The sequence below is a fragment of the Gobio gobio genome (assembly GCF_949357685.1).
Source record: "Gobio gobio genome assembly, chromosome: 22".
Classification (NCBI taxonomy): Eukaryota; Metazoa; Chordata; class Actinopteri; order Cypriniformes; family Gobionidae; genus Gobio; species Gobio gobio.
Window position 1 is genome coordinate 16,329,418 of NC_137118.1, and position 19,604 is coordinate 16,349,021.

The following is a 19,604-nucleotide window of genomic DNA, read 5'->3' on the forward strand; positions in this document are numbered from 1 at the left end:
GACTACTTTGGCAAACTTTTGTCAAGTACCACAATACGTAGTTACATCCACAAATGGCAGCTAAAACTGTACTGTGCCAAAAGGAAGCCCTATGTTAACAGTGTCCAGAAGCGCTGTCGACTTCTCTGGGCTTGGAGCTTGGTCAGATGAATCAGTATTTGAGGTATTTTTTGGGAGGAATGGACGCCGTGTGCTCCGGACCAAAGAAGAAAAGGATCATCCAGACTGTTACCAGCAACAAGTCCAAAAGCCAGGGTCTGTCATGTTATGGGGTTGTGTCAGTGCCCTTGGCAAAGGTAACTTGCACTTCTGTGAAGGCACCATTAATGCTGAAAAGTACATAGAGATTTTGGAGCATAATATGCTGCCTTCAAGAAGACATCTTTTCCAAGACAATGCAAAATCACATTCTGCACACATTACAAAGTCCTGGCTGCGGAGGAAGAGGGTACGGGTACTTGACTGGCCTGCCTGTCTGCAATAGAGAATGTGTGGCGCATTTTAAAGCGCAAAATGCGACAACGAAGACCCCGTACTGTTGCCCACCTTAAGACTTGTTTGCAGGAAGAATGAGACAAAATTACACCTGAAACACTTCATCACTTGGTGTCTTCAGTCCCTAAACGTCTTTTAAGTGTTGTGAAAAGGCATGGCAACATTACAAAGTGGTAAATGCTTTACTGTCCCAACTTTTTTTGAAATGTGTTGCAGGTCTGAATGACAGGAAAGGATGCATATTTACAAATGACATGAAGTTGACCAGACAAAACATGAAATATTTTGTGTTCTATTATATACAATTATATATTGTCTGCAATGAAATACAAGTCAAAGTAAATGTAGAAATCACTTCTTTTTTTTTTTTTTGCGTTTTCAATACTGTCCCAACTTTTTCTGATTTGGGGTTGTATAATAGAATCTCGATTATACTAATATAATACTACATAATATTTACTGAATAATAATACCAATAACATTCTGAAGTAAATTAATATTTGCTACAAAAAGCCCATTATGTAGGAGACTAATAAATCATGTAATGGATTTTACAAAAAGTTGTTTATTTGTTAATAATTATACTAAATTATGTATTTTTTAATGAACACATTAAATTGACAACCCTTGTAAAAATATATATATTTTTTTAATCCTGCACAAAGCCTCTGGGCCCTTCAGACTGAGCCTTAAAACACTGCTACATTAGTTATCTTCAGCAGCAGGTGTTTCAATCTTTTCCTCTCCCTTTATCTTTCTAAAAAGGCTAACAATCTCTGATCTAAGGGTAATGAACGGCCTGACTAACTCGGCTCTTAAGAAAACCTAATGAGTTTGAGGTGTAAGAGGTGCAGGAAGAAGCTCTCAGTGATCAAATGACAGCTTGTCCTTTCATATCATATTCAGAGCCAGATTTCTTTCCTGGCTCAAGCTCTGCCTTCAAACAAATGCTGTCAGAGCCCAGTAGCACTGGGAGTAGCTGTATTTTCAATCATCTTTTCTCAGCCTGATGAGAACTCATCTGAACAATGGCACTAGAGCAGAAGGGGAGGGTAAATCTCAGAGGTTCCTCCATTTCCTGCGAGTGGTGACTGTGGGATACATTCCCTTTCTGAGGATGATCATTGAAATGAGGTTGGATTTCATGTCCATTGTGTTATGACCCATTCTCAACAGACACTGGTCAGAGACCCCAAAATGAAGAACAGATGTTACAAAGAATTCTTAGCAGGAGGTGGGAATTACTGTGGTCTCGAAGGCCACAAACATACTCTGCGCAGGTACACAGATGTGAATGTTTGGCAGTCCGTTGTTCATATCTCAGTAGTTTCTCTGACCCTCTGGAAGAACGTGATTTGAAATCTGTCGTCTTTGCTCAAGTGTGAGCAAATTTCCCCATTAGTTATGCGCACTTTGTTGTAAACAATAAATGCCATGTGACTATGTATCCGCAGGAAATTCATGACAACATCATCACAACACTGATTGGCTGATGGCACTGCAAGAACATGCAGTTCCAAGTCACCATTGACTACCCAGTGGCCTAATTTCCACACCACAAACTGACAAACACATCTTAACAGCAAACACACACACACTCCCCTCCTTCTCTTTGCTCTCGGAGACAGAAGTCTCCAAACTCATCTTTTCCAATCATTCTACTACCTGTCCACTTGATCCTATCCCCACTCATCTACTTCAAGCCATTTCTTCTTCAGTTGTGCCTGAACTCACATCATCAACACCTCTCTTCACACTGGTACATTTCCCACAGCATTTAAAGGATTGATTCACTTCAAAATGAAAAATTGTACTCACCCCCATCTCATCCAAGATGTTCATGTCTTTCGTTCTTTAGTCGAAAAGAAATTAAGTTTTTTAAGGAAAACATTCCAGGATTTTTCTCCACATCATTGACTTCCATGGCAACCAAAATGTTGAAGGTCCAAATCAATGCAGTTTCAAAGGGCTTTGAAGGGCTTCAGAGGCTCTGTATGATCCCAGACGAGGAATAGGGTCTTATCAAGCGAAACGATCTGTCATTTTCAAAAAAAAAAATAAAATGAATATACTTTTTAACCTAAATTGCTCATTTTGCGCTGCTCTGCGACATGCCAAGGATTGCGTAATCACTTCGAAAAGGTCACGCTAGACGTAGGCAGAAGTACCACCCCGTGTTTACAAAGCATGATTGCGCAATCCGTGGCTTGTCGCAGAGCAGCGCAAGATGAGTAATTTAGGTTAAAAAGTATATAATTTTCATTTTGCTAGATAAGACCCGATTGCTCGTCTGGGATCGTGCAGAGCCTCTGAAGCCCTTCGAAGCACTTTGAAACTGCATGGATTTGGCATTAGGCTTTGTATCAGTAGAAACCCCGTGGAATATTTGAATTATATCCCCCTGAGATGAGAGAATTATGCATTTTATTTCTGGAAAAAATCCTTCCGATGATGCAAATATCATCATTTTGGGTCATCGGAGGATTTTTTGGCCAGAGGTTAAAAACTACAGCCAGTAGAGGGAGCTGTTCCGCATGTAATCAACCTGCCCACAGGGGAGGGATCTCACACACAGAATGTAAATGCGCTCGGCTCGGCCTCGGGCATTAATAACGGAGCAGTGCGGAGCAAAGTGAGTGTTTCAACTTTTCAATTAATTCCTATGACAGTTTAGCTTCCATACTCGATCAGAAAACGCGCCAGACTGGACACGCGCCGAGAATGACTGCCGCGCTTACCTCAGCTCTTACTTCCTCTCGTGCTGAATGAGATCTGACTCCTGCTGCGTTTGTCAGCTCTCGTGACTTTCGTTCGGCTCACTCACACTTTATTGAAAAGACACGTTCAGTTTTTAATTGTAGTGTTTATTCTCTAACTGAACGAAATTATTGTATTATTATGGAGATCAAAACGACGCTGGGGGCGGTGTAGGGAGTGGCCTCATAGGGCTGCAAAGCATTCTGGGAGTTGTTGTCTTTCATCCACATGAGACAAAAATACATTTTATGTATTTTCTCAGTCTAGAAGGCACCAAATTCAAAAATAATTTCACATTTCTACTACATAAATGACACAGTTTAAATACACATTCATCTTCCCAGCGCTGACGTGCCCCTTCAACTTTTGGTTGCCATGGAAGTCGTGGAGAAAAATCCTGGAATGTTTTCCTCAATAAACTTTATTTCTTTTTGTATGTAGAAAGAAAGAAATGAACATCTTGGATGAGATGGGGTTGAGTAAAATATCAGGAAATTTTCATTTTGAAGTGAACTAATCCTTTAAGCAGGCTCGGGTAACCCCACTGCTTAAGCAACACACTCTAAATCCAGCACTTTTAGAAAACTACAGACCGGTATGCCTTCTTCCATTCACTGCTAAACCACTTGAACACATCATGTTCAACCAAGTCTCTACCTTTCTTACACAGAACAACCTCCTGGACAACAACCTGTCTGGTTTCAAAAGCAGCCACTCAACTGAGACTGCCCTGCTCTCGGTTACTGAAGCTCTGAGGAAAAAGTAGCTCCCAAATCATAAGTACTCATCGAATCGGTCTGCTGCTTTTGACACAGTTAACCACCAGATCCTCCTGTCAACCCTCATGACGAAAGGCATCTGAGTAGCCGCACTCGAACCAAACTCCAAAGTCTTACCTCTCAGGTAGGGTCCTTCATCTCAGCCTACCTGACAGACTTTTTTTGCTCGATGAAGGACCAGCACCATCAACTAAACCTTGCGAAGAGTAAAACAGCTTGTAGTCTCAGCCAACCCAACACTTCATCACAACTTCTCCATTCAGCTATGTTCGTCAACCATGCCCTGCCCTGTCCAGGAGATGTGCCCTTCCTTTTGGAGCTGCTACACAACTCCTTGTCCAAGCTCTTGTTCTATCCAGACTGGATTATGGTAATGCTCTCTTGGCAGGCCTTCCAGCAATCACACCTCTCCATAAACTTGTACTGGTTGCCAATTGCCATTCACATCAAATTCAAGGTACTGATGATTGACTACAGAACAACCACTGGCTATTCACCCCTGTACCTAAACTCATTACTTCAGACCTATGTGCCCTCCAGAAGCTTGCATTCTGCAAGTAAATGGCGCCTTGTGGTGTCATCCCAAAGAGGCACAGACCTTGTTCCAAGCTGGTGGAATGACTTGCCTAACTCAGCCCCAGCTGCTGAGTCTTTAGCCATTTTCAAGAAACTGTTGAAGATGCATCTTTTTCGCCAACACTTGATCCATTAATACTTACACTTACTATTCTATTTATCTATTAAATAAATAAAACCAAAAAAACACCTTGCTACATGTACTGTGCTAGCCTAACTGGGATTAGTCACAGCACTTGCATATTGTTGCCCTTTTGTTGGTTTGATTGCTCACATTGTCCTTCTCATTTGTCAGTCACTTTGGATAAAAGTGTCTGCGAAATGTAAATGCTTGAAACATATGGAAAAAACAGATTCCACTACACGGCTTCTTCTGAATGGCCATCGATATAGAAACATGGTTTTTGACCACAGAATAGTGCAGTTACAACTTCAAGTGGGCCTATACGCGCCGGTACACAGTACCGCCACTTCTAAATATAGCTCTTGAGCGTACCGCCACCTCTCCGTGCGCCCAGAACGTGCTTTTAGCGTACCGGTACGCTCATTTGCGAGCAGAGACTACATTACCCATACACCCTTGAGTTTTACAGGTGAAAATCGCATGCGTCGCTTTTGCCGCTGTCAGTAGGCTTGTTTGTGATGCGCCTCGCCTGAAATTTAGCCGAGACTAGACGGCTGCAGTGAGGGAATGAGTGAAAAAAGTGCAGGCAAGACGGACAGTTCTCTCTTCTCATAGTGGATCAGACAACTGCGAGATCAAAGGCGGATATCGCGGGATTCACACTCGTGCGCTTTGTTGCTATAGTATTTGTCGCGGTCACAAGTGGTGACGAGGATGAGAGTGACACTACTTCTACCGATGACAACAGCCGCATGTTGTAGCTATAGTTTCTAACTGTGTTGCTATTTGATTAGAAAAAAGAAAGAAAAAAGTTAACATTTGCCTGCATGGTAATGAGCTGCCGTCAATGGTCTTGCTTTGTAAATAAACCCTTATTGTAACAAATTATATTGTTAAACAATTACAAGAACTATGTTAGTTCTAAGGCTGAGAACAAGTTAGAAAGAGCTTTAAAATACGGACCTTCTTGAATTATTGACTAAACAATCCCCCCATAACCACGCCCCCAACAAAGCCCCGCCCCCTCTGGTGAGTACCAGCACTTTATTTTTTCCACTTCAAGCACTGCCAGCAAGGGCTAACTGACGACACTAAAAAGTAGTGTTGTGTGGTTCGCAAGCGAATCGTTCTTTTGAAAAGGTTCTTTTTAGTGAACTGGATGAACCAGTCTTAAATAGTTTGTTTGAGTCAGCACAGATCTACAAATCACTCATCAAATCAGTCAAATTCAGGCATGCTTGACAGTGCGACTCGAAATGAGCCAATATCCCAGCGTATATGATTCCATAATGGCAGTTTTGTACTCTAACAATAGGTTGAACTGAGAACTGTGAACTGTGGCAAGGGTGAGAATGCAACACACATTTTGAAACAAAACAACGACATACATTTAAGCTTGCATATATTTTCCACACAAGAAAATCATATGGGTTTGAAACAAGATGAAGGTGAGTAAATGATGGCTGAATTTTCATTTGTAAGTGAACTATACCTTCAAACCTTAATGTTTGCTAAAGTTTCAAGAGATTTAAACTCCACTGGAAGTCCAAAAGATGATACCAGCGTAAAGAACACAAGCACAAAAGAAAACAACTGAGCAGTTTCAGCAACCTACTGGGTGACATTTTCAAACCACAAACCTCAAAAAATGCCAGAACAAGAGAAAAGAAATCACCTAAGTATGTCCTCACAAAGGGTATAGCTAGCTAATACACAGCACAGCTTATTCCTATTGACTGTGTGTGCATGTTGCTTCAGCTCACAGTTTGTTGACGTCCCCCATCATCAATGACTTTTGAAGTTCTTTATAAGCATATCTCCACACCAGGTGCATGTCATATCCGCTTGAGCTTTTATTGTTGTTTTTGAGCAAGGAAGTCTGTAATTATCTAAATTGTCACACGACATGATTGCACAGTGCTGATTCTATTGACTGGTGAATCCCGCATTTGACGCCAAGTGCCAAAATCAGTTTGACAACCTGGCCTGGACTCTTAATTGATTTTCCACCACGGTCTTCTTGGTAACACTTACTGATGCTAAATTTCATGCTAAGAATTCCCCATGCTGCTATCATTTCACATTAAGCCCTAGTTTTTCCCAGTGCACTGAAATAGAGGAGAGTAGGGCACAACCTAACACTTTTTGACTGTCTCAGTTTGTGTAAATCCATTTATTTTTTCCCACATTAATTTCACACATGTCTAGTACAATTATGTGGTTTTGTTTCATTAATACAATACTTTTTTCTTGATATACCCTGAAAGAATGGAAGTGAAATGTGACAACATGCCCCATAGGTGGGGTACATTGTAATTTCTTCAATAATATTTTTTCTTTTAAATTTTTTATTTTGAGATGATTTTATGGTATTTTTTTATATTTATGCAATAATTATGGTCTATTTTTGCCATTGAAAATTATGCAAACTTTTTTTTGTAATTTTTTTAATAAAAATGATTGCAGTATTTCAGGTTAAAATAGAGACTAGGCCTTCAAAAGATTTTTTTTTTTGAAGGCAGATTAGCGCCCTCTTTTGGAATTATTTAAGAAATCATGCAACCATGGGTGTAATCACTAGAGGTCTCTATGGAGAGGCTCGAGAATTCCCTAGTTCTCTTTTGAACACATTTAATGATTTTTTTTATTTATTTTTTTGATGGATTTGAATATATATTACAAAAATATCAAAGACTATTTATTATAAAGTTTTAGATATTTTTTTGTTGTTGTTAGAAATATAGATTTTTTTTTCTGTGAATTTGTGTGTTTTTGCAGATTTCCCATTCATTTCCTATGGTGGTCATTTTTGACCAAAAAGCACAAGTGGGAGTATTTTTTTTACGGCCACTTAGCATGCTCGAATCATGTGTGTGTTTTTTGTGTGTGTTTACATACCTAATGCTAGAAAAGTTTCATATCATTCTGATGAAGCTGTGATTTTTAAAAATTCAAAATGTGTTCATAGGTTCAGTTTTCATAGGTGTGTGTGTGTGTGTGTGTGTTTGTGTGTGTGTGTGTGTGTGTGTGTGTGTGTGTGTGTGTGTGTGTGTGTGTGTGTGTGTGTGTGTGTGTGTGTGTGTGTGTGTGTGTGTGTGTGTGTGTGTGTGTGTGTGTGTGTGTGTGTGTGTGTGTGTGTGTGTGTGTGTGTGTGTGTGTGTGTGTGTGTGTATAAGTGTGCGTGTGTGTGTATAAGTGTGCGTGTGTGTGAGTGGATGTGTCAATATTACACTCTTGATGTTTTAGAGTGTCACCCCTTTACTGCTGTGTACTTTTTTTCAGCATCGTGGCCGATTTGTAGATTGTACACACAAATATTCAGATAATTTTTGTGTTTTTGCCGATTTCCCATTCATTTCCTATGGTCAGTCATTTATGACCGAAGACAATGAACGCTACTTTTTTTAACGACCAATTAGCATACTCGAATCATGACCCCAATTTTTTTTGTGTGTTTACATACCTAATGCTAGAAAAGTCACCAAGTTTCATATCATTCCGATGACGACCAATTAGCATACTCGAATCATGACCCAAATTTTTTTTTGTGTTTACATACCTAATGCTAGAAAAGTCACCAAGTTTCATATCATTCCGATGAAGCAGTGATTTTTTACATTTCAAAACAGAACATTTTCCGGTCAGAAATGACCGAAGAGCACCATAGGGTTAAAATGTTATCTGACATAATCAAAAAAATATCCAAGACAAACTCAAATATTTTGTTAACAAAATACAATTTTTAACTTTTTAAAATAAAAGAATGGCATTTTTTTAATAACTAAAAATATATTTTTGAGTTTGACGACAAACACATCGCTAAATACAGCTTTACAGCATAGTTAAAAACATAATAATAATAATGAATAATTTCGGAACATTGACTCTCAGCAAGAAATTTACTTTTGCTATGGTTAAATAAATGTTCAGTAATATCTTCCAAAGATTTTTTAATTTTGGTGCAAATTTTTTTCTCTAAATAATGTTGATATGGCAACTAGAAAACACTACGTTTCGTCATCCTGGCATGTGTGGAAAGGGTTAAAACATGCGTGTTACAACTAACCCCGCGTTATGTTGTGCCCCGCACTCCCCTACACTTGAAGACAGACTTTGAGAAGTAAGGTGGACCAAGTGACATTCCTGGTGGACAGAAGTTTATTTGTTACTTTATTTTTTCCCCATAACAGATTTTGTAACTTTATTTTATAACAAAAGGAGCAGGTCTTAAAAGGGACTATAAACACACAGGGCTCAACGCTAAGGAGTTTACTGGTTACTTGCCCTGACAACATTTTCACTAACACTGCCATTTTAATACATAATATGGTAAATAAAGACAAGTAAGCAGTCAGTAATAAAATAAGAACGAATTAACAAATTACATGCCATAGCACAATATAACAAAGATACAAACAAAGACTTTATATAGGAAGATGGTGCACTCCGATTACTAATGATAATCCCCGCCTTCTAAATGAAAGAGACAATCGTTGATTAGTAAAGTCATCACGTCACTGCATCTGCCATTAAAGGCTCTGGTTGCCATAGAAACAGTCAGTGTTTTGAGACGCACGTTTAGGATCGCGCATGCACATTAGCTTTGTCCAGGCTGAAAAATGCTGTTTTTTTGTCATGAATCGATCATTTAGAAACAAAGGTTATGAGACAGTGGGTGATTTTCATTGGTGATTTCGTATATGAAATTTAATTGTATGTTTGGCGAACAGTTTTGGAGAATTTGATGTTTCCCCATTCAAAGAGAGGTAGGAGCTGCACTTGCATGCCTGAGAGGCATTCCAAAATGGCCACCGAGTAAAAAGACTTGTCTTAAAGGGACTTTGGATTCAATTGAAACAGATTCCACGTAGCTCTAACAGTATCCAGATATGAAATACTATAATGCATAAATTAAATATATTTTAATCATATAAAAGCTATAAAGAAGTTATTCAGTCAAGAGCAGATTTGAACAGTTTTTTTTTACTTTAAGACCAAATGCACAGATCTGAATCTTCATATTTTCTCCCAACTGTTTACTTTCATTGAGACTTTTTTTTTAACTCAGTTAAACTCAGTTTGTATGTATGCACACAGAAAACATACATTGAATTTATTTAGTGTCTTCCTGTGCTTGAATGGTTTAAAATAGTTCTAATTTTTGTGGAGACCGCGGTCACGTACTGCTTTATAGTTTCTAAAAAACAAGCAGATTTTTGATACCAAGTGGCCAAAAAGCATGATCTCCCTCAAAATCTGGAACTGAACTGAACATCGCACCAATTTTGAAACTGGGTGTAATTTGGCGTGGGGCCAGTCCCCTGTGGAGCCGGTCCTGCTTAAAGATGTTGAATGGGATTACATGAAACAAAACATCTGTCCCTTGAAAGCTAAATAACAGCATAATCCCCAGTCTCAGCATCTCTAGTCCTCGACACACTCCCGCACACATGTGGATTAGGTTATAGCAAGGGCAGAGTGAGAAAACCAGACACATAAGCTGTGAATTAGCCCTCTAAAGGAAATACACGGCAGACATTTCGCCAAAAACAAGCCGCTTCACATATTGTTTTGAGGGATATGTCCACAGCTGTTAATGTTTGCAACAGCATGGGATACGACCCATTTGATGGTGTGAGTCTAGCTGGAAAGCAGCAAGTGCATCTGGAGTGTGTAGCAGCAACCTCAGAGTGCTGCAAAAATGTCTTACTCGCTCAACAAATGATTTAAGCATCCGCAGCCTGTGCGACTAAGATAAGCGCTCTACTTCACTTTGAAGGATGCTTGCCCGCTTTGACAGTTCACTTTGTAATTTTAGTGCCAGACTCATCTGACGCTGGGAGAAAGGGCACTTTGAACAGAGCCCAGACTCTCTAGCATAACACAATCATCTTGACATGCTCATCTCCACGCTGACCTTTGGGAGGAGCTGTACAGGGTAAGGATCTGTGAATAGATGCTAGGCAACAGGTGGTCTATATACTTGATCGCTTTATTAGCACCTTTTAAATAATAAGGATATTTAAAAGAAGCCCTAGTTTATCCCTTGTCCTTATAAATGGTCCACAATGAATGTCATTATTGTGCCTCTCAACTTTGCTGAGAGGCACAAATTTGCCCCAATGACCAGCATAAATCTTGGTTTGAAAGTGACATTTGTGCGAGCTTCAGAGATCAGCACACTATTGACCTTTCTTGTTCACTAAATTTAGCTGAAATTATGCTAATGTGACTGGTAGGCTAGGGGGGAAAAACACCAAGGAAGGGCTTTTTTATTTAAGGACCCATTTGTCTGTCTGTCTGTCCATCCGTCTGTCCAGTTGGAAGACTATCTATCTATCTATCTATCTATCTATCTATCTATCTATCTATCTATCTATCTATCTATCTATCTATCTATCTATCTATCTATCTATCTATCTATCTATCTATCTATCTATCTATCTATCTATCTATCTATCTATCTATCTATCTATCTATCTATCTATCTATCTATCTATCTTTCTATATTTCTATCTATCTATCATCTATCATCTATCTATCTATCTAACTGAGTAAATGGCACAATCTAATGAAATCCCAAAAGATATATTCATTACCTCCCACTGAATATTGAAAATATGTCATGTTACAGAAGTGACATGCATTGTGAATGCTATTTCATAATGCCTTTTAAAGTTTATATTCTGTCATTTGTTACTCGCCTATTGTTCAAAACTGGTGCTCTGTTATTTAATGGAACACTAAACAGTTTATAAAGAATATATATGGATCTTTTCCATACAATGGCAGTTCATAGTGACTATATGTTCATAGATGTCTATGTCACAATCATGTTGTAATTTCTGAGTAAACTGTTCCTTTAAGACAGCCACACAGATAATAATAGGCTAAATATGCGACTGATCCTCCCTGCGGAACGGATCACTGTTACAGACTGAAGGATATACTGTTCAGTAATAGCTCAGAAACAGCTTCAAACAGCCAGTGACTGGAAATGTGCTTGTAAACATGTTTGTATGTGATTTTGTCTGCATGTATTCATGAGAGAATGTTGAGAGAACTCACGCAATAATAGCAGCTCCAGCCGGTGGTGGTGTGGGCTGTCTCTCTCATTTCCTGCAGGGCTTCAGTGCTCAGGTAGCCCATCTCCCGCAGACAGCCGTCGTGGAAGACCCGTGTGCACGTCCCGCAGGGGAATAGATCATCTGCCGTCCAAACCTCACACACCTCACACATCTCATCATTGACGGGCTGATCGCAAAACAACAGGAGAGAAGATAGATAAATCATTCCTTACTTAGCAACGATACTGTTATTGATTTGCTGAGGAAATGACGCTAAAGCGCATTGAAACTGCATAATTACACATGACAGGAAGTGACTCATCAATAAGCGAACACTTCTATAATCACACTTCTATACCTCCCTGCATTAGTTGCTTTCCATTAAAGGTCACAAAATATAGAAATAATCTCACTTGACATTCACTGCTCATTTAAAGTCTCCCACGGTGCACAGGGCTACAGCTTCTGAATCTGCATGTGGTTTACTTTCATGTCATGATATGAGGACATCATGCTGCTCATATATGCAGCACAAGATAACAAGATGAAATTTGACAGATCCCAGGAATTTTGAAGTGTTATAAATACTAAACTGTGATAGAATAGAATCTACTAACTCAACCTAACAGTCTACTAATACTCTAATGGCTGGAAGTTGACGAGTAGTTGCAAAGTTACTTAGAGTTAACAGAATGTATAAAGTGGACTTTCGAAAAAGTGTAACAATAGAATAGAATAGAATAGAATAGAATAGAATAGAATAGAATAGAATAGAATAGAATAGAATAGAATAGAATAGAATAGAATAGAATAGAATAGAATAGAATAGAATAGAAGAATAATTTTGCTCTTTTATAATCGTTGGCCCTTTATCTTTACTGCTTTACCGCAGTATTGAAACTGCAGCTTGCTAAACTAGTGTTGTTACACTGTAAAATCCAACAGTGTTTCTAACTAACACTTTTTAGTTAACTTTACATAATGTCTTAACTAAATTGTAGTAATCTAATCACATACTATTCCTTGTTTACTCAGAAAACCCAAGTTAAGATTAATTGATTGGTTTGAGTGCCATTTTGTCAGGCCAAAAAAAAAAACTCACCATTATGGTGATCAGTGTTCCCTTAGGTTTGGCACTTGGGACATTCATAATATTATAACTCTCTTTCTATTGATGCAACGATGCAACAAAAAACCACAGTTATTTGGTTTCAAAGGAAGAGAAGTAATACATTGATTACTTTTAAAAGTTGACCTAGCTTCTATATTTAACTCTAATAATTAACTATAGTTAATGATTCTAATAATTAACGCTCGTTACATTCTAGGCGACGCAATCCGAATAATCTGCAAAGTGTACCTATTTCCTCTGCTACATTAATGTCCATTCCAATTGGTCTGTGTAATTGCCAGTCTGCTGTAAACAAAGCAGACTTTATTCCATCTATTTCCGCTCATTCATGTCTCAGTATCATGGCTCTAACTGAAACCTGGATCAAACCAGAAGACACTGCCACTCCTGCAGCTCTCTCAAATAATTTCACTTTTTCACACACCCCACGCCCGATTGGGAGGGGTGGAGGTACTGGTTTGCTCATCTCAAATGATTGGAAATTTGAGCCCATTCCTTCTCTATCTGGCAACTGCTCATTTGAATCACACTCAATCACTATCACTCACCCGGCTAAAATCCATGTTGTAGTTATTTATCGCCCTCCAGGTCAACTGGGGAACTTCTTGGAGGAGTTGGATATTTTACTCTCTCACTTCCCTGAGGATGGCACTCCTCTGGGACTGCTTGGTGACTTCAACATCCACCTTGATAAACCCCAGGCTGCTGACTTCACCACTCTTTTGACCTCATTTGACCTTAAGCGAGTATCTACTACAGCTACTCACAAATCAGGTAACCATCTGGACCTGATCTACACACGCTGCTGCTCCACAGACAACACTTTAGTTACTCCACTGCACACCTCAGATCACTTTCTCATCACTCTTAACCTCATACTGACTCCAGACACAACACACACTCCTCCGCAGATCACCTTTCGGCGTAATCTACGCTCGCTCTCTCCCTCCCGTCTATCCACTATGGTTTCATCCTCACTCCCTCCACCTGCTCAGTTCTCAGCACTAGACACTAACAGTGCTACTGACACTCTTTGCTCCACTCTAACATCTTGCTTAGACAACCTCTGTCCCCTTTCATCCAGGCCAGCCCGCACCACCCCCTCTGCCCCCTGGCTGTCCGATGTTCTTCGTGAACATCGCTCTGGACTCCGGGCGGCAGAGAGGAAGTGGCGCAAAACTAAAAACGCTACTGACCTAACCCTGTATCAGTCTCTTCTCGCTTCTTTCTCTACTAATGTCTCCACTGCTAAAACTACATACTACCACAACAAAATCAACAACTGCTCCAACTCTCGTGCACTTTTCAAAACATTCTCCTCGCTCCTTTGTCCTCCTCCCCCCCCCCTCCTTCGTCAAACCTTACAGCTGATGACTTTGCATCATTCTTTACAAACAAAACCTCTTCCATCAGCAGCCAATTCTCCACACCACAAACCGACACACACATCTCAACGACCATCACACCCACGCTTCCCTCCTTCTCTCTGCTCTCTGAAGCAGATGTCTCCAAACTCATCCTTTCCAATCATCCCACTACATGTCCGCTTGATCCTAACTACAGACCGGTATCCCTTCTACCTTTCATTGCAAAGACACTTGAGCGGGCTGTGTTTAATCAGCTCTCTACGTTTCTTGAACAGAACAATCTCCTGGACATCAACCAATCCGGTTTCAAAAGCGGCCACTCAACTGAAACTGCCCTGCTCTCGGTTACGGAGGCACTGAGACAGGCAAGAGCAGCCTCCAAATCCACAGTACTTATCTTACTGGATTTGTCTGCTGCTTTTGACACAGTTAATCACCAGATCCTCCTGGCAACTCTCATGAAGATGGGCATCTCAGGAACCGCTCTCCAGTGGTTCAAGTCTTACCTCTCAGGTAGGTCCTTTAGGGTGTCATGGAGAGGTGAAGTGTCTAAGTCACATCATCTAGCTACTGGAGTTCCCCAGGGCTCAGTGCTTGGACCACTTCTCTTCTCCATCTACATGTCATCATTGGGATCGGTCATTCAGAAACATGGCTTTTCCTATCACTGCTATGCCGACGACACTCAACTCTACTTCTCATTTCAACCTGATGATCCATCGGTTGGTGTTCGTATCGCTGCCTGCCTAACAGACATTTCAGCCTGGATGAAGGAACATCACCTGCAACTCAACCTTGCAAAGACAGAACTGCTTGTGGTCTCAGCCAACCCAGCACTTCACCCCAATCTCTCCATTCAGCTAGGTTCATCAACCATAACTCCGTCCAGGACAGCCAGGAACCTTGGGGTTGTGATTGATGATCAGCTAAAATTCCCTGACCACATCACTGCAACAACCCGGTCCTGAAACTATTCAACATTAGGAAGGTTAGACCCTTCCTATCAGATCATGCCACACAACTACTTCCAAGCTCTCGTTCTCTCCAGACTGGACTACTGTAATGCTCTTCTTGCGGGCCTTCCGGCATGCACTTCCAAACCCTTGCAACTGATCCAGAATGCAGCGGCGAGGTTGGTCTTTGGTGAGCCGAAGAGAGCACACGTCACGCCTCTCCTCATCAGTCTGCACTGGCTACCAATAGCCGCTCGCATTAAATTCAAGGCACTGGTGCTCGCCTTCAAAACATCCACTGGCTCTGCACCAATATACCTAAAATCGCTCGTTCAGACTTACACACCCTCCAGGAACTTGCGTTCTGCCAGTGAACGACGCCTTGTGGTGCCATACCAAAGAGGCATGAAATCGCTGTCACGGACCTTTTCCTGGACTGTTCCCACCTGGTGGAATGACCTGCCTATCTCAATTCGTGCGGCCGAGTCTGTGGCCATTTTCAAAAAACGTCTAAAGACACATCTTTTTCAGCAACACCTGACCGATCGAGAATAGCACTTATCATTCTATTCATTGTCTGTCTGTCTAATTTATTAAAAAATATTAATAATAAATAAATAAAAAAATTCTGTTCTGTGCTAGACTTACTGAGACTTGTTACAGCACTTGTATATTGCTGATATTGTTGCCCTTCGACTGCTCTAGCTGCTTCTATTGCCCTCATTTGTAAGTCGCTTTGGATAAAAGCGTCTGCTAAATGACTAAATGTAAATGTAAATGTAAATGTAATGACTTTGTCAGAAATTAAAGGAGAACTCCGGGGAATTTTTAAGTTAATCTTGATCGTTATACCTTTTTGAGTACTGTCTATAGAAAAAAAACGAACCGGGTTGGTGCTTGCAACACGGAGCTGTCACAGTTAATGCCCAGAGCTCCCACTCAGCTAAAACGGTAGTTATGGGGGCATATACATAAAGAGTGTCTTTGTGCTTCTTAACAGACACAAAATGCAATTAAAATGTCTGTCCAACATGAACAGGGCCCTTACATGACAACGAGATGCCTTTAGCCACTTAGCCATTGTTTAAATTCACCTAAATAGTGTTTTAGACGGCTAGGTGTGTCTCGCGCCGAAGTCCCGTGGTAACTCAGTTGTAGCCGGAAAAAGGCAAATAGTCCAGGTGGAGGAGCGTCGTGTGTATGAAGAGTGATGATCGGCTCACAAGTGAAGAAGAAATGGTTCGCGTTTGTGCCGTTCCGAATTGTGGCAACAGAATGCGAAAATACAAGAATTTACATTTTCATCGTCTTCCTTTTCATGACCTCGAGATTCTGCAGCTCCTCCACCTGGACTATTTGCCTTTTTCTGGCTACAACTGAGTTACCATGGGACTTCAGCGCGAGACTACAGCTAGCCGTCCAAAACACTATTCAGGTGAATTTAAACAATGGCTAAGTGGCTAAACGCATCTCGTTGTCATGTAAGGGCCCTGTTCATGTTGGACAGACATTTTAATTGCATTTTGTGTCTGTTAAAGGTCCCATGGCATGGCATTTTTCTATTATTTTATAGTGTTTCCTGAGGTGTACTTATATTATTAGTATGATTTTTACATCATAAAATGTCATAATTTAGAAATAAAAGGCATTTTTTCTATACTGCTGTTTGCCCTGTGGCTGAATGCCCTGCTTCAAGAGGCGTGTCTGCTGTGAGACTTCAGTAAAAACGCCCACTGTTGTGATTGGCTGACATCTTTGCATTTTAAATGAGCGGAGGGGGCGTGGTTTAACGAGGCACGAGCAGGCACGAGTCTGCCAGAGAGACGGATGGACCTGTGTTCACTTCTCATCAGTTCTCTCAGCATGTCTCAGTTCAGGGTGAACTGTTGTAGTTACTAGCATATACTTCAGGTTATTAGTTTATTTCTAGTCGGAGGGACTGTCACTCATGTCAGAAAGTTAGTAACTTTAGTAAATTATGGATCAGCGCTGACTCGAGACGCGAACCGTTCAGAACGATTCAGTCCGATTTGGTGAACTGGTTCGGTTCACTAAAAAGAACCGATTCAAAAGAATGATTCGTTCGCGAACCGGACATCACGGAGACGAAGCGATTGCTAACAAAGTTATTTATAGTAACTACTGAGTTATGAGAGCGCTGTCAGTCAGCGCGAGTTTATTGTGTTTGTATCTGAGAGTTCTGAATAAACACGAGTCCCAGTCACACCGAGTCCTCTTCATCATTATTCTACCAACTTTGTAACACATGCAATGTATCATTACAGCGAGATGAACGAGTTAGTAAGTGTTGAATATAGCATTATTTCTAGATATGTTCCAAACATATGAATAGCGTCGTTGACGCGCATTGAGTAACTTACACAGCGCAAACAAAGACACAACAGCTGTAATCGAATGTAATCCAGTTTATTGTGGGGAAAGCTGGCTAGCCTAGCCCAGATACCCTCACGCTTACCCTCCTTCTGCTTAATCTCACGCCGCGTTTGGTGCCTCCGCTGTGGGCCAGATGCAGTACTGGGGGTCGGGGATGTTGGAGGCCGAGCTTCGGCGTGTGTGAAGTTTATCTCTAAAGATGTGACTGCTGATGTTAAACAGAAAAGACTGTATGCACATTTAAGAACAGATAGACGCGACGAGGACGTACAAAAACACTGACTCTCAAGATAGAAAACACGAAAACACCGTTCTGTCGGGAGAGAGAGAAGCCGCTGCGTGTCCACAAATAATAAATAATTAGCTACACATCAGAAATCACTGATCACAGATCAGAAGGAACTGAAGAAAGACTTCTGTTTTCATTTGTACATCCAAACACTGAGAAACTGCCAGTGTTCACTCGTTCACAAGTAACGTTAATGATCTCTCGAGTGTTTGCATGGGCGTGCCAGATTCTCTGGGCGGGGGAAAGGGAGGAAACCGTGCCTGCTTGGACGTCAAACCAGGAGCCTTCAGGATTGGCTAGTCGGGCCTGTCATTTTCTCAAAGGCAGAGAGAGACAGCCAGAACTCGGTTTTACCCCGATCAACATTTCTATCCACTTGGGGACAATATTCAGGCTAGGGGAACTCATATTAATGTTGAAATACCTCATAAAATGAAAATTTCATGCCATGGGACCTTTAAGAGGCACAAAGACACTCTTTATGTATATTCCCCCATAACTGTCGTGTTAGCTGAGTGGGAGCTCTGGGCAAAAACTGTAACAGCTCCGTGTTGCAAGCACCAATCCGGTTAATTTTTTCTCTATAGACAGTACTAAAAAAGGTATAACGATCAAAATTAAAAATTCCCCAGAGTTCTCCTTTCAGGTCACCTTTTAAAATTAACCTATGTAATATTTCCCTTTATGTCGTATAATGATTGTTTATAATTTTATTGCTACAACACTTACGTCATAAACACCTGTGAAACTTTTAATTGGGTTGATAAAATCCATATATTTGTAACAATAAAACTCTACAGTTCTTTTTTAGTTACTAGGACTCTTGTGTAAGTGAACTATACTAACTAAGCATTTGTTAGCACAAAATACTATTCCTATTTCACTTTACTAGTTGTTGTTTTTAAGGCTATCGGTTTGCATGCTTTTTTTTGCACGCATTAAATTTTACAGTGTATTGTTAACCAAAGCTGAAACTCTTAATATAATTTTCGTTAATTGAAATCAAGCTTAAATAAAATAAATTACAAATATTAGTTGATGAACTTAAAATTAAACTAAACTAACATTTTAAATGCTGTCTTAACAACTGGAATAAAATAGTTTAAAGTTGAAGGTCTAAATTTACAAAAAGCAAAAACAGAAATAAATATAAACTAAAGCTAAAAAAGAAATATAAAAAAAAACTAAACAAAAGAATCAAAATCTAAAAATCTAAATTAAAGCTAATTGAAAATATTAATAAACACAATAATAGTGAGCAAGAAATGGTTAACATAGCATGCTGTTGCACTATTTCCAAAACAGCACTTAGGTTAGTAGCATTGTTACTTAGTTACTTTCCAACAGGCACAGTATAATGGGTGCTTGACGTTAAATCACTGATGGGTTCTCCATCTAGTGAACTGCATCTTGCATCGTCTTGTTTCATGCTGCTTGTCCTTGCTGTATATGCTGCATCTAGAGACAGAGACATTATTGACTACCTGTCATATTAATGCAACTCAGGGTCAGACATTTTAAAGCCTTCGAAACGTGTGGAGATAAAAGTGTAGTTCAAAGTTCATATCATTGTTTAAGGAATTTTGATGCAGACCCAAGTGTCTCTGCAAGGAGTTTAGTTGGTTTGAGAGCTGTTATCATGATGAGTCACTACCCGGTTACAGCACTACC

At 40.2% G+C, this 19,604-nt stretch overlaps 1 protein-coding gene across 1 annotated transcript in view; it reads right to left on the minus strand.

Moving 5' to 3' along the window:
* phf24 (PHD finger protein 24) overlaps positions 1–19,604 on the minus strand; it is a gene marked incomplete at both ends in the record, with an annotated part of 34,873 nt that overhangs the window by 10,786 nt on the left and 4,483 nt on the right. Inside the window, one exon of the mRNA XM_079804970.1 lies at positions 11,800–11,985. Coding sequence (XP_079661096.1) covers positions 11,800–11,985 — 186 coding nt within the window. The remainder of the gene's footprint in view (positions 1–11,799; positions 11,986–19,604) is intronic.